The sequence below is a fragment of the Bidens hawaiensis genome, unplaced genomic scaffold (genome assembly GCF_021521415.1).
Source record: "Bidens hawaiensis isolate Kalapana, Puna unplaced genomic scaffold, B.hawaiensis_p1.1 tig00000296_1, whole genome shotgun sequence".
NCBI classification, from domain to species: Eukaryota; Viridiplantae; Streptophyta; class Magnoliopsida; order Asterales; family Asteraceae; genus Bidens; species Bidens hawaiensis.
Genome location: NW_027491024.1, coordinates 3,185,202 through 3,198,650, shown reverse-complemented (window position 1 = coordinate 3,198,650; position 13,449 = coordinate 3,185,202). Strand labels below are relative to the sequence as shown.

Sequence of the window (13,449 nt, the reverse complement as noted above, 5' to 3'; positions counted from 1 at the left end):
GGGTGGTCACAAGGAGGAACCCCCCCCCCTTCTCAGTGACGAGCTCACGGTGTCTGTTTTGCAGGTTATCAGAAGAACCATCTTCCCTGGGTCTAACCCCTCGTGGGAAACATCTATCTAACCCCCAGGTTACCCGTAATCTGCCCGGGGTCCGGTTAGTGTTTCTTCAAGTTCTAATATGAAATGGGCCTAAAACGGGCCACGGGCCAAACACAAACCCAAAAATAAAAACATGTGCGGAAAAAACAATAAAAGGCCCATAACTTTATTTAGAAGGCGTTTTTGAGCTTCGGACAGGGGCCACCACAATGTGCTCCTCGTCTCAAGCTTCGATTTGACTGGTAATAGGCCTGAAACGGAGCTTCGTGGGCCAAGTTATGCCCGTTTTCGTGGACATGGGCCTCCAAATATAACATGACCCTATTCGTCAATACTTGAGCCTTCATCACTGCTTTTGGGAACAGCAGGGTAATTCCAGTCTCCAGAGAGCATGTAGCTTCGATGTCGCCATTAAATAAACGCAAAGTGATCCTAATTATCAGTTGCTCAATTATAATCCTAAATAAAATCAAGTAAATTATAGAAGCAATTAAGCATGACCGCAATACCTTGGATGAGATAAATAGAGGAAAGCCAACCATCATCATTGCCACGGTTTCGGTCTACAATGACGGTGAGGTGAGGCGATACCACGACAGTGAGTCCAAGGTAGATGACGGTGATGCGAGGCAGCTGAAGTGACGTCGGTGGCTAGCTATGAAGAGAGAGAAAAAAAGATTTTGTTATATGATTATTTAATATAGTGATTTTGATATATATGCTTTTTGGAATACACTTTCAGCAACTTTCAAATTGGTGAATTCATTTGGAGTCTCTTTTTTTTTTAACCGTAGTTGTTAAAATTGAGCGTCTTTTGCGCTTAAGCGCATTTAAAGCGCCAGGCGCATTAAATGCGACTTGCATGACTCAGATGTTTAAAGCGCCATTAATATTATCCCAACTTTCCATGCATGTTAAATATCATTTGAACAACATTTTCCTGTTCTCTAGGAGTACCTATAAATCCATTATTAAAGCACCTCAATCTTTTCCCAAATTTCCCATGTGTATTAAATATCATATAAATATCATTTGACTTCAGTTACTAAATGATTAAAATATTCAGAATTTGTAATTAGGTTTTAGTTTTTTAATTTTTTGGAAATCTAGATATTATGATAAATGTGTTAATGGATCTAATTGTTGTTCTTGACAGTTAAAATGAATGCTTTTTGAGTTGTTGAATTACTGGATATTATGACATATGTGTTAATGATTAGGTTTTTCTAATTATTAAGACGTACTTCATGATTTGGATTTTGGTTGTTCTATGAACTATTTCAAGAATGAATGCATGTTTTCTTATTAAGATGTTCTATTTTAGTTAAAAAAATTTGTTTTTTTAATGTGCGCTTTTTTTTTAAATCGGGCGCTTTTTTTGCGCTTATCGCCTGGACGCTAGGCCCAGCCTCAACGCTTTCGAGCGCTTATCGCATTTGATAAGTATGTTTTTAACTATTGACAAATTGAGAAAATGAAATAAATATGGCATTACCTTAGGGTGAAAACTCTTCAGACACAGATACAGATGCACACCAGCAAATCAGAGACTTGTAACTATTAAAAAAAAACATAAACACATTATTGAACAAAATAATGGAGAAAAGATGAAAGTTATGAACTACAAAAATGAAATAAAATTAGACACCAAACAAAGCAAAACAAAAATAACAACTGTAATGGGGGAATGATGTCAATTGTCAAATTGCTTAACAAAAGTTTGACCTACACAAAGACACTGCATATCAATTCGAAGTACTACAAACGTCATCTTGTGTGTAACTAAGAACATCTAAGTACCAAAACAACTAAAAACCAAATAATGTAACTTACAAAAAAATCCAGTTAATCTCAAGCTTCCTACGCACCTGCAGATTACAAACATCATACGAAGGAATGGATTACGAAAAAGCAAGACGGAATTGGAGACAGAAAGTGAAGATTAAACATACCTAGACGTATGATGAAAACACCGACGAGAGAATGCACACAAAAAGGAAAGTGAACAATAAGTCTTCATAGACGATAGCATCAAAAGCCCTAAACTCAATCAAAATCACCATCATACTTGCAGCGGAGATAGTGGGCGGTGGTGGTGTGGTAGTTTTGCAGCAGATACAAAATGAAAGAGATAGATCTGCTGTTGAAATTTGAAAATGATAGGGAGGGAATATTATTACAAGAGAGACGTGTGTACAATAGAAGGAACCACAATTGCAACCTTTAAAGCACAAATTCACAACTCTATACTAGTACAACAGTTAATGCACAGAATCATGATAAGAAGTTCCAAATTAATATATAGTATAATATAATTCTCAAATTGACACCAAAACGTTAGGTAAAACTGTTATATAACTTGATGTATGCTGCATTAAATGATAATAGTTAGGTACCGCGTGTTAAATTGTCGGTATATTCGGTCAATAGATCATACTTTCAAATTTAACAAATTAGAAAAATATATGTAACGAATATCAAAAAGAAATACAAAACTAGTTTTGTTATTTGGGTTTATTCTGAAACCGACCGAATTCATGTTAACTCCCGCCATAATGCCGCAAAAGTTTTGCCCATCGAATAAACATCGTTTTAAACATGTTAATATTTTGTATCATAAGCTTGTTGCTATTATCCGCGTCTACTAAGTACCATAACGAACCAAACTGATACAGATTAAATTCATGTCATTTTAATCATAAGGAATTTTTTGTATCATAAGCTTGCTACTATTATTGCCTTATTGGCGTCTACTAGGTAGCATAACGAACCAAACCGATACCGATTAAATTCATGTCATTTTAATCATAAGCTATACGTGTGTCGAAATCGTTTTGGACATTTTTAGTGCTGATGTTGTAACGAATTTAACTGAAACCGACTGAGTTAGCGTCGCTGCGCCCCCATTACCTAGTTTAAAATAAAATAAATGTTACCTAGTTTAAAATAAAAAAAAATGTGACTCACCATAGCTCATCAAACTATGAACTGTCATATCATATATTCATCCGTATCTTATATTTTCACTTTTAACATCCAATTTGGATGCAACCAAAACCCAATGCATCCCATTCAACCTTTTCTTATTCCTCTATACATTTAACTTAAGAACCCAAACAACCAGGGTTAGAAGAGAACCTAAAAAAACAAGAACAAAAAGGAAACCTCAAATTCCAATTTGTATGTGCAACTCATCCATGATGTCCAAAACCAAAAGCCAACAAAACTAACATAAACTAGAAAACAAAAGACATACCATAAAGATATTCGATTACTAGACAACATCCTTTTCGTTTTCAAAACACCTCGACATTTGTCCAACGATACCATCTTTAGATATCAACTGTGCGTTTTCTTGCTCACCCTCGGTTACCACGTCCTCATCTTCATTCTTAGATGACTCTACATCAACTTTCTTATCATCTAAACCAACACCGACACCAACATCATTATTACCATCAATGCCACCATCTTCGGAAAATGAATCACGATCACCGACAACAAAATCATCATCTTCTACTTCATTTCCGAAACTCCCTGCATAGCTTCCACACCATTCATCATCATCACTGTCGATATCCAAAAAGCGTGAACGGTTCTGAACAGCGCGTCTACGAAGAATGAACACGTTAAAGTAATAGCTCACGAGTTCTTTCTTTGTTCTAGAAGGAAACGCAACAGACAGTTGTTTCCAGAACATTCTACCAACAGATACAGGGTTTGAGTAAACAACTGCATGATAAAGTCTTTCTTCGTCTTCACTCCACCTGCTTGCAACTTCTTCTCCCATATCAAGCATTCCAAAAGCAACAAACTTTTCTTCCCCGTAACGTTCTTTTAACTTCAAACGGGCTTCTTCCACGTGTTGCTGCACACATCTAACTGAGCCATGATCAGAACACTTACAATCTGCTTGTATATCACTTGAAGAATCAAACATGGAGTTATAAGTTGGGATGATACAAACTCCCAACAAATGCTCCATTTCATCATGCTGATGATATTCTTTAGCCATTTCCGGGTCGAATTCAGGAACATCAGCTTGATGATTTGATCCAATAGGAATCTCTTTCCTGGGAGATCTATTAAATACTGATGAATATATATCTTCATACTGAAACAGCTGTCTTCTTGAGAAATTATATTCAAAAAGTTCAGAGAAAAGATTAGGGGGAATCAGCGGCCCGGGTCCAGAATCATCTTCACTATTGTCAATTCCAGTCACCAGTGGTAATGGTTCATTAATTTCAAGCTCCTTAATAACCACATCAGGGACAGATATGTCATTTTCACCTGTATCCATAAAGAAGCAAAAATGAGTACAGTAATAACCAAAAGTACACATGCATGAGCGTGTGGCTTACGATATACTGCTTTGTTAACCTTAGGTTTAAGCATTGCACAGCATGTAAATTAACAAGCCCGGTTCTCATAAACAGTCAAGTTACGGATACAATGAAGGTCATTAATTCCTTTCTTGTTGATTATAGTTGGAATATACATTATAATTGGAATATACGTTTACAAAAAACGAATCATATTTGATGCAATAATGGTAGACTTTTTAAATACCATAAAGGTTGACAATTTCTTTCTTGTTCAAGTATCATGTGAATTTGTTGCCAAATCACACATAAAACGCACCACAAGAATAACAATCTAAAAACGAGTCAAAAGAATACACAAGAACACAATATAGTTTAACACTCTACGTACCTGGAATCCCAACAACTTGAACGGTTTCAAGAGAAAGTTTAGTTTCAGTGACTGAAGCCGGTTTAGTGGCATAATCGAGATGTTTTGGGTTCTTAATAAAGCCCTGCAGGTCTTCTTCAAAGGCCCGTTTGGTTCCCATCACAACCTGCAACGATATATAGAGATAAACACAGATTGGCATATAACATTCAAATATAATAGACACAACTTTAACTGAACCACTGAAACTGTCATGCTAATCAAAAATTAGAAATCCATGGTTGATTTTAAATAGTTTACTGAAAATGAGCAAAACTGCCAAAACTGATGTGTTAAAGAATGAAGTAATGAAGTATAACAAGAAAGATCTATAAAAAGAAGAAAAAGATAAGCATAACAGCACACCACACATCATATATCTACCACAAAGCCTGTCATCCTTCTATATTTAAAAAGACAGAAAGTTTATACGATTTGCAAAACATCTGTCTGAAGGAATAAAATCAGAAAAATTAAAGTATCTTATGATTCGGATAGTGCATTCCCCTTGTCTCAATAACACCAACAGAAGTAACGTCATATACTGAGTTAATATAGGGGACGACACAATGGATAATAACAAACACTAAAGCCGCTCGACTAGATAACATAAAGAATTATTCTTGAATTAATAACATACAGCTAAGCTAAAGATGGATGATCAAATTGACATTTTAACTACCTTTTATGCTCATAATTGTCAAAGAAACAATAAACATGTTAGCAGCCTTCTACATTAGTTTGCATGCAGTGCAGCACTAAACAAAATCATGTTGCAATTAGCAAGCCAATATTATTATAACACTAAATGTCTTTCAAAAATGTTAACAGAACATAAATTAGCATAATGTATTCAAAGAACAATTTTAAAAATAAAAAATTACACAAAATTGGACCACAAACTTGCAAATCCCATTCAACCCGAACCACTCACAGCCATTTTCAACGACCAATTTAATCAAATAAAAAAATCCCCAATTTTTTCATGAAACCCTAACCCTAGGTATTGAAATACGTACAAATCAACAATTGTTACACAGATAAGATATGCAAACAGCAATTAACAAACACACTTACCAAATCCCTCAATCAATTTACAAATAACACGAACATTTGAAAACCCTAGATCCAAATTACACCGAACAATGTATAATTTCACGACGAATAAACATAGGGCTACTGAAAAGAATCAAAAACCCACAAATAATATGTAACGGATCGAGCGAAAAACGGCCTGAATCAAAAAAATTGAACGACGAACCCTAACCCTAAAATGAATTAGGAGAAACAACAAAATTGAGCAAAATTGAGATCGATGGATAGAGAAAGACGAGAGGAGAATGAATTGATAACTGGATTTGATTGTTGAATTGGAAAAGAAAGAGAAATCGAAGGTCGATCATATGGAAATTGGGGATCACGATGAAAACAGAGGTGAATGGATACGGGTCGACGTTTATTGTAAACATCGAGACCGGTTCGGCTAAATTAAGCCTGTTACACGTGTGCAATGTATTAGCCACCTTACTAAAACGAGCCTACATGTTACAAAATTGGTCCTCGTAGAATTTACATAGTTATTTAAAATGTCTCTGTTGAGAAGAGAGGTTTCTAAAAGGTCTCTTATCTTTTTTGAAACTCCAGAAAAGTCCCATACAAACGCGCCGCATGCGACGACTTGATATTCGCGACGATCTGCTTTTTAACTCCCGATCAGAATTGACATGTGTTTGTAACTTATCTTCTTCGGCAAAATTTGAAACAAACTCGTTAATAAAGACAACTTTTGGGATGATTTCAAAAACCGCCGTATGCGAATATCTTTATAATGTTTTCGCTGACGACGTAGAGGAAGATTGCCATTGTTAACTAACGGATCTTCATGCATTTAGGTGTTTAGATTGTTTTTTTAATAATGGTTATTGACTTATTTTATCAAAACTTAGTTGCAATGCAATATTAAGAACAAAATGTTATCGGACAATAGTACATTACCACAATCATCCGTGTATTTGTTTTTTTTCGTAAATCAAAACTTAATACAACCAAGTCATTTTTTATACTTCAACTCCATGAATTCTAATTATTATTTAAAACATATAAACAAGTCAACTTATAATCATGTTAATAAATATACTTTTTACCACATTATTAAAATATAAAAGAAAAATGGTAAAAAAAAGGTAATATTTTTAACATTACACATAACGAGTTTGTAAACCACAAAATTTATCATGTATATAGTATTTAAATTTGGGTTACAAGTTACAACTTCAACATATCAAAATTTTGGATTTAATTTAAACGAGCCAACTTATCTTGAATCGGGCTCAACTCATTTACAAACCAAGGCCACTTCAAGCAAGTCTCGAGACCAACTCGTTTACAAACCAAGGCCACTTCAAGCAAGTCTCGAGACGCTAGTTTCTAGACCACCATAATTATATGTGTATTTTAAGTTTGTAACCACAAACGGTCTTCATTCATTTAGGACTAACACACCCAACCGAGTCGGTTTGTTTTGTCATTCCAGAACCATAGTTATTGGTTCGAACCATAACAGTCAAATCCGTTGAACCACACCATAAACACCTAATATACTAAGGGTCTAAATAAACAAAAATCAAAAGAGTTTAATTACCAATTACTTAATATAAGCTATAACTGCATCATTCAAAACATAAGCTAATCCAAGAACAAAAAAAAATGTCACAAACAAAACACTAAAAAAAAAGAAAGATAACCATAGGAAGTTAATTTAGCTAGTAGTAAAACAATAATCCATCTTCAAGCAATGGCAGGCATGTCCTTTAGCCATGGGTCCAATGGCTTCCCAATAGAATAAACAATAAACCCAATCTCCCTTAACTTTGCAACATCTACCACATTCCTACCATCAAACATATAAGCCGGCTTCGGCATGCTGTTATATATCTTTTGGTAATCAAGACTTCTAAACTCGTCCCACTCCGTTAGAATACATATCGCATGCGCATCTTTGGCAGCTTCATACGCGCCATGAACCACCTTAACACTTTGCTTCACCACATCTTCATATATATGGATAGTCGATGCAGGTTGGTCCCAATGAAACTTAGGGATTGAAAGATCCTTAATCATTTGTGCTTCGGGTACTTGCGGATCATATATAACTAACTGAGCTTTATCAGATAACAAACCTCTGCACACGTCAATTGCAGGCGTTTCTCGTGTATCACCGGTATCTTTCTTAAACGAGAATCCTAATATCGCAATCTTCTTTCCTGACACCGTGTTAAACATGGAGGAAACGAGCCAATTCACGAATCGACTTTTTTGGTAATCATTGATCTTTATAACTTGTTTCCAGTAATTAGCCACCTCCGGGAGCCCGTTACACTCACAAATGTACACCAAGTTCAATATGTCTTTTTGAAAACACGACCCACCAAAACCGACACTCGCGTTAAGAAACTTCGACCCGATCCTCGAGTCTTTACTAACAGCGTATGAAACTTGAGTCACGTCTGCGCCTGTAGCCTCACATAATGCTGACATTGAGTTAACGGAAGAGATTCTTTGTGCCAAGAAAGCATTAGCTGCAAGCTTTGACAGCTCTGCAGACCAAAGATTAGTGCATATAATTCGGTCCTGCGGGACCCAGTGCGCGTATATGTCTTTCAACGTTTGGATAGCTTTCAACCCGGCCATGGTTTCCTCACGCCCACCGATTAGAACCCGATCTGGGTTAAAAAGATCAGTGATTGCAGTACCTTCAGCAAGAAACTCGGGATTCGAAAGGACTTGAAACTTAATGCCTTTAGTGTTGTGAGTCAAAATCTTTTCAATGGCCTCTGCTGTTCTTACCGGAACCGTTGACTTTTCAACTACAATCTTTGAAGATTTTGATACGTCGGCTATCATACGCGCAGCGCTTTCCCAATACGTCAAATCGGCTGCTTTTCCGGCTCCAAGGCCCGAGGTTTTCGTGGGAGTGTTTACTGATACAAAAACGATATCTGCAACTGCAACATGTTTCTCAATTTCATTACTGAAGAATAAATTTTTACCCCTGCATTTTTTCACCACTTCATCGAGCCCAGGCTCATAAATAGGGAGTTTATCGCTGTTCCATGCTGTGATTCGGGGGACCGAGATATCAACAACCGCCACCTCAACTGATGGACATTTGTATGCAATGACAGCCATAGTTGGGCCTCCAACATAACCGGCTCCAATACAACAGATTTTCACCATTTTGTTTTTTTATTTCTTCTTAATTTAACTCCTATAACATAAGAACACAATGATGATCATGCAACTGGTTGTATAAACTTGTATGCATGTGATCTACACGTGTGTTGCTAATTGTGTTTTAATGATAGTTTTATAAGACAAAAGCACGATTACGGTTCGGTTTCGGTTGGTTTTGGGCGAAAACAGAACCAAAAACTAAACTTCAGTTTCTGAGTTTTCGAAAACCATTCGGTTTTGGTTTCTGGTCTGAGTTTGGTTTCGGTTTTGCGGATCTGTTATTAATTTTGGACCAAATTAATGAATTTGGGCCTATATGATTTTGTTAATTACACTAATTGGTCAGTATACAATTGAGCTAAAAATATTTGAGTTACACATGTATTACACTTTTATTAATTAGTTAGCATAAGAAAAGTAAAAATATATGAAGTTGTTTCGGTTGAGTTTGGTTTTTTCGGTTTATGTTACATGCAAAACCAAAACGGAACCGTAAGTTGGGTTTAAAAAAAAAACATAAAACCAAACCAGGCCGTCCATTTTGGTTTCAGATCAATTTATTTGGTTTTATGCACTTAAATAGAATACTGGGATAAAAAATCAAAAGCAAGTACTGTACACTGAAAACCTAAGCAAAAACTGAAACAATATGAGTATCACAAGCTAAGAGATAGAGATCAAAGTGTTATGATCCAGATCTAGCATTGTTACAAGTAAACCCCTCCCAAAAGTTGCATATTATTTATTAACATTAGCAACAGATGAAGCATGCAAAATACTAACTAACATGAATCAAAATCAGTAAATTAATAATTTACCAGAAAGAAAGAAAGAAAGAAGATTAAGTAACGGCAGAGGTGGCTAACAAAACCTAATACAAGTAAACGAGAGAAAGAAGAGATCAAAGTCGAGAATAGAGGAAGTTAATATGGCAGAAATTGAGGAGAGATAGATACATACATACATACCTACACAAATTAAGCACCGGTTATTATTATTTAATTTAATATATATATATATAAAGAAATTTATATATATCCATATACACGCTTTTCAAGAAATTTAAACTAACCCATAATTGATTCTTAATAGGATTGCCATTTTTAATTTAATATTTCCTTGGAAATTACTTTCTTCTGATTTTAACTTCCAATTCATGTTGGAAATTCACATGTAATTTTTATTACTTTGTTCATGTTGTAAATAAATTTCGTATAGTGTTTTTTAAATACATTTAAATTTTACAATGTCTAAATGAAAAAATAAAAAAATATTTGGATTTCCTGGTTAATAGCATTTTGAAGAATATATTCCTTCTCCCTATGAGCAACATTTATCTGAATAAAGAATTAACATATACTCCTCGTATCAAAAGTTCAAAAATGCATCCTAATTCAGCTCACTTTTTATTATAAAACATCTTAACGTTATACTGTGGGATAACTAGCAAGAGCTAGTTTATCATGTTCTATGCCACATACAGAACAATGGAATATTATCATCCCTTAATTTAAATGTTGTGAGTTAATTTGATTAACTAAAAAAAATAATAATAAATAAATATGTGTGTATGTGTTTTAACATGATTGGTTAGATTAAAGTGGACTACTGGACCCCGCCTATCATGAGAGGGGATGTTGCCACCATGGGAATGGCGCTGTAGAGTTAAAAGGGATGGTGCCATGGGCGGACCTACATAGCGTGGATCGGGGTCCCGGCCTACTTGGATCTCATAGTTAATCAGTTAGGTTTAAACTCACTATGCAACCATTCTAAGGACCCCACGTGCCTTCACAACTTAAATCACCATGTTTCCTTATTCATTTCCTAATTTCTAGGTGTTGTTAATTGTTAAATAACTAGTTCACTACCTGGCGTGTTGCGCCGTGGCAATTCAAATCTGTTTATATAATTGTCACGTTGCAATAATGCACTAATATGGATTCGGTAGTTGGTATGGGTTATCTTCGTTAAAATACCGACACAAAATTAAAAAAAATTAATTTATTAACGCTTAAAACAGTATCGACACTCGTATAACTTATAATAAAAAATATATGTATTAAAGAGTCCGTAATCAACACGATTACGGTCGGTATTGGCTAAGTTTGTTACGGTACCGGAACTAAATCTAGAAAATAAATTTGTCAAATTAGCATATTTATAATAAAACATATAAAAGTAGCGGTGTATAGCGTATTGTAAAATAAATTAACATATTTAAAACAATGTTTATTTGGTCGGTAAAACTAGTGCGATCGTTAAACCCGAACGTTGCGTGCATATGCGCTCGGTATTTGTTACGTTCATAATGGTACCACTATTAAGCCCAAAAGATAAATTCATCAAATTAACATATAAATATATTAAAAAATGTGAAATTAGCGGTGTATAGCGTATTGTAAAAAAGAATTAACATATTTAAAACAATGTTTATTCGGTCGCTAAAACCAGTGCGCTCGTTAAACCTGAATGTTGTGACGGCGAGTCGATGCATAGGCGCTCAATATTTGATACGTTCATAATGGTACCAGTATTAAGTCCGAAAGATAATTCATTAAATTAACATATAAATATATTAAAACATGTGAAACTTTTTTAATTTGGTTGGTTAAACATGTGCATTAGTGAGCGTTGTACGTCCCTAGTGTTGAGATGGCGAGTCGATGGGAATTCGGTCGGTTTCGGCTATGTCGTTACGGTACTTGAAACAAAAGGGTTAGTAAAATCTGGTCATTGGTAAACCCCGAGTGTTTTCGGTCTCGGATGTTGAGGTGGTGAGTGTACATGAATTCGGTCGGTTTCTGTCATGTTTGTTACGATACCAGAACTAATATATATATATATATATATATATATATATATATATATAGCAATGTTATAATAAGAAGTAGATTTTTCCTAAGAAGTGTAGAAAGTGTGTTTTCACCATTGGATCTAATAAAACACACCGCACAATAAACACACTTTCCATATCCACCATTAGATCAACATATTTAACGCACCATATTACTTCTTATACTTTTTAGACACACTCCACTTCTTATTTTAACCCCACCCTATATATATATATATACATATATATATATATATATATATATATATATATATATATATATATATATATATATATATAAACTGAGGTAAACAAAAGGGGTGGCATCAGTTGGTAAAACTCAGTCGTTGAGGCGGTAAGTCTACGCGAATTTTGTCGGTTTTTCCGTCACGTTTGTTATGGTACCCGAAAAAGAAAAACAAATTGACGTTCAGTTGGTTCCGTTATATTCGTTATGCGATAGCTGAACTTAAAAAAATAAAAAAAAAAAGACAAAATTTGTGGAGCAATACGGTGCCGCCAAATGGTCCAATAGGAGCCTTGACGGCACCAAAGTTCTTAATTGTTATAGTATAATGATAGGTTTGGTGGGGGATTTAACTCATTAAGTGCATGTTATCATACCTCTTAGTTTGTAAGCCATTAAAAAGGCAGGAGAATTAATGGTATGTGTGACATTCGTCATTTTCGGCTTAACTTGTATTTGTATTTGTATCGGAAACCCGACCCGTTTTGGTCTTTCCATTCCTTCGTTATTAATAAAATTTTGGGTTTTATATTCATTTATGTTACACAATTGTTGGATCAAAAAAACATCCATTTCGGTACCTTAAAACACCCTTTTATGGCTAAAAATGACTTAAAACGAACTTCAGGAACCCAAATCGTCAAAAATATAACTAAAGGCCAACCCCCCCCCCCCCAGGGTGCCGCTATGCATGGCCCTATGGCCTAAGGTTGTCGCGCGATGCCTAGGCAGGCCAGCAGATCACCAGCTCGTTTTTTGTTTGTTTGTGCATTGTTTGATCATTTTAACCAATCAAATTGCGTGTATACCTCTTATGAGTAACCTCTGCTTTTTCAGTATAAAAATAAATTCCCATGCACCCATTCTGGTTTGATCTTTCTTCTCAAACTCTCCACAATCTAAGATCTAAGTGTTCATCTTTCAAACTCTTGATAGTTTGACTTCTCAAGGTTAAACTAATGCTAATCTTTGTTTCTAACTAATTCTTGTTAATCAAAGCTTATTATCATAGCTTGTTTACAACATATTTTCCTTGTTTTCTTGGTTTTCCCTTCTCCGGCCATGTCGGTTTAGGTGTATTGCTAGGCAAGACTACATGGAGGACTATTATAGTCCTTGTTAAACACTTTAATTTATGTAAGCTTATTAATGTTGTTTAGTTTCTAATTATTTTAGTTTCCAAATCATTTTAATGAGTTCTATGGTATTGGGTATGTGGCAACCACTCTCGGTTTCATTCCGAGTCAAGGACCGAACCAAAACCGAACTCTTGTTTAAATACTTTATTATTAACATGTTG

At 35.0% G+C, this 13,449-nt stretch overlaps 2 protein-coding genes across 3 annotated transcripts; both read right to left on the bottom strand.

Moving 5' to 3' along the window:
- Positions 1–3,249: 3,249 nt before the first annotated feature.
- On the bottom strand, positions 3,250–6,313 carry LOC143620660 (AT-rich interactive domain-containing protein 1-like). Of its 2 annotated transcripts, XM_077092306.1 has the most exons (4): positions 5,911–6,313; positions 4,816–4,960; positions 3,535–4,392; positions 3,250–3,501 (listed from the first exon to the last, which is right to left on the bottom strand). In XM_077092306.1, the coding sequence occupies exons 2-4, from the start codon at positions 4,952–4,954 to the stop codon at positions 3,374–3,376; spliced, it is 1,125 nt and encodes a 374-aa protein (XP_076948421.1). In that variant the 5' UTR covers positions 4,955–4,960; positions 5,911–6,313; the 3' UTR covers positions 3,250–3,373. The 2 variants fall into 2 exon arrangements, with proteins under 2 accessions (XP_076948421.1, XP_076948415.1); XM_077092300.1 differs by having other exon boundaries at positions 3,250–4,392.
- Positions 6,314–7,448: 1,135 nt separating this feature from the next.
- LOC143620651 (UDP-glucose 6-dehydrogenase 4-like) lies at positions 7,449–9,986 on the bottom strand. Its single transcript, XM_077092297.1, has 2 exons — positions 9,885–9,986; positions 7,449–9,100 (listed from the first exon to the last, which is right to left on the bottom strand). Exon 2 carries the CDS (start codon positions 9,067–9,069, stop codon positions 7,621–7,623), a length of 1,449 nt encoding a protein of 482 aa, XP_076948412.1. The 5' UTR covers positions 9,070–9,100; positions 9,885–9,986; the 3' UTR covers positions 7,449–7,620.
- Between the last annotated feature and the right edge of the window lie 3,463 nt (positions 9,987–13,449).

Excerpts from the sequence above, each read along its gene's own strand:
- LOC143620660 (XM_077092300.1), bottom strand. The coding sequence starts at position 4,954 with ATGGGAACCAAACGGGCCTTTGAAGAAGACCTGCAGGGCTTTATTAAG. Across the intron at positions 4,393-4,815 it reads TCAAGTTGTTGGGATTCCAG|GTGAAAATGACATATCTGTC; the intron begins GTACGTAGAGTG and ends TTATGGATACAG.
- LOC143620651 (XM_077092297.1), bottom strand. The coding sequence starts at position 9,069 with ATGGTGAAAATCTGTTGTATTGGAGCCGGTTATGTTGGAGGCCCAACT.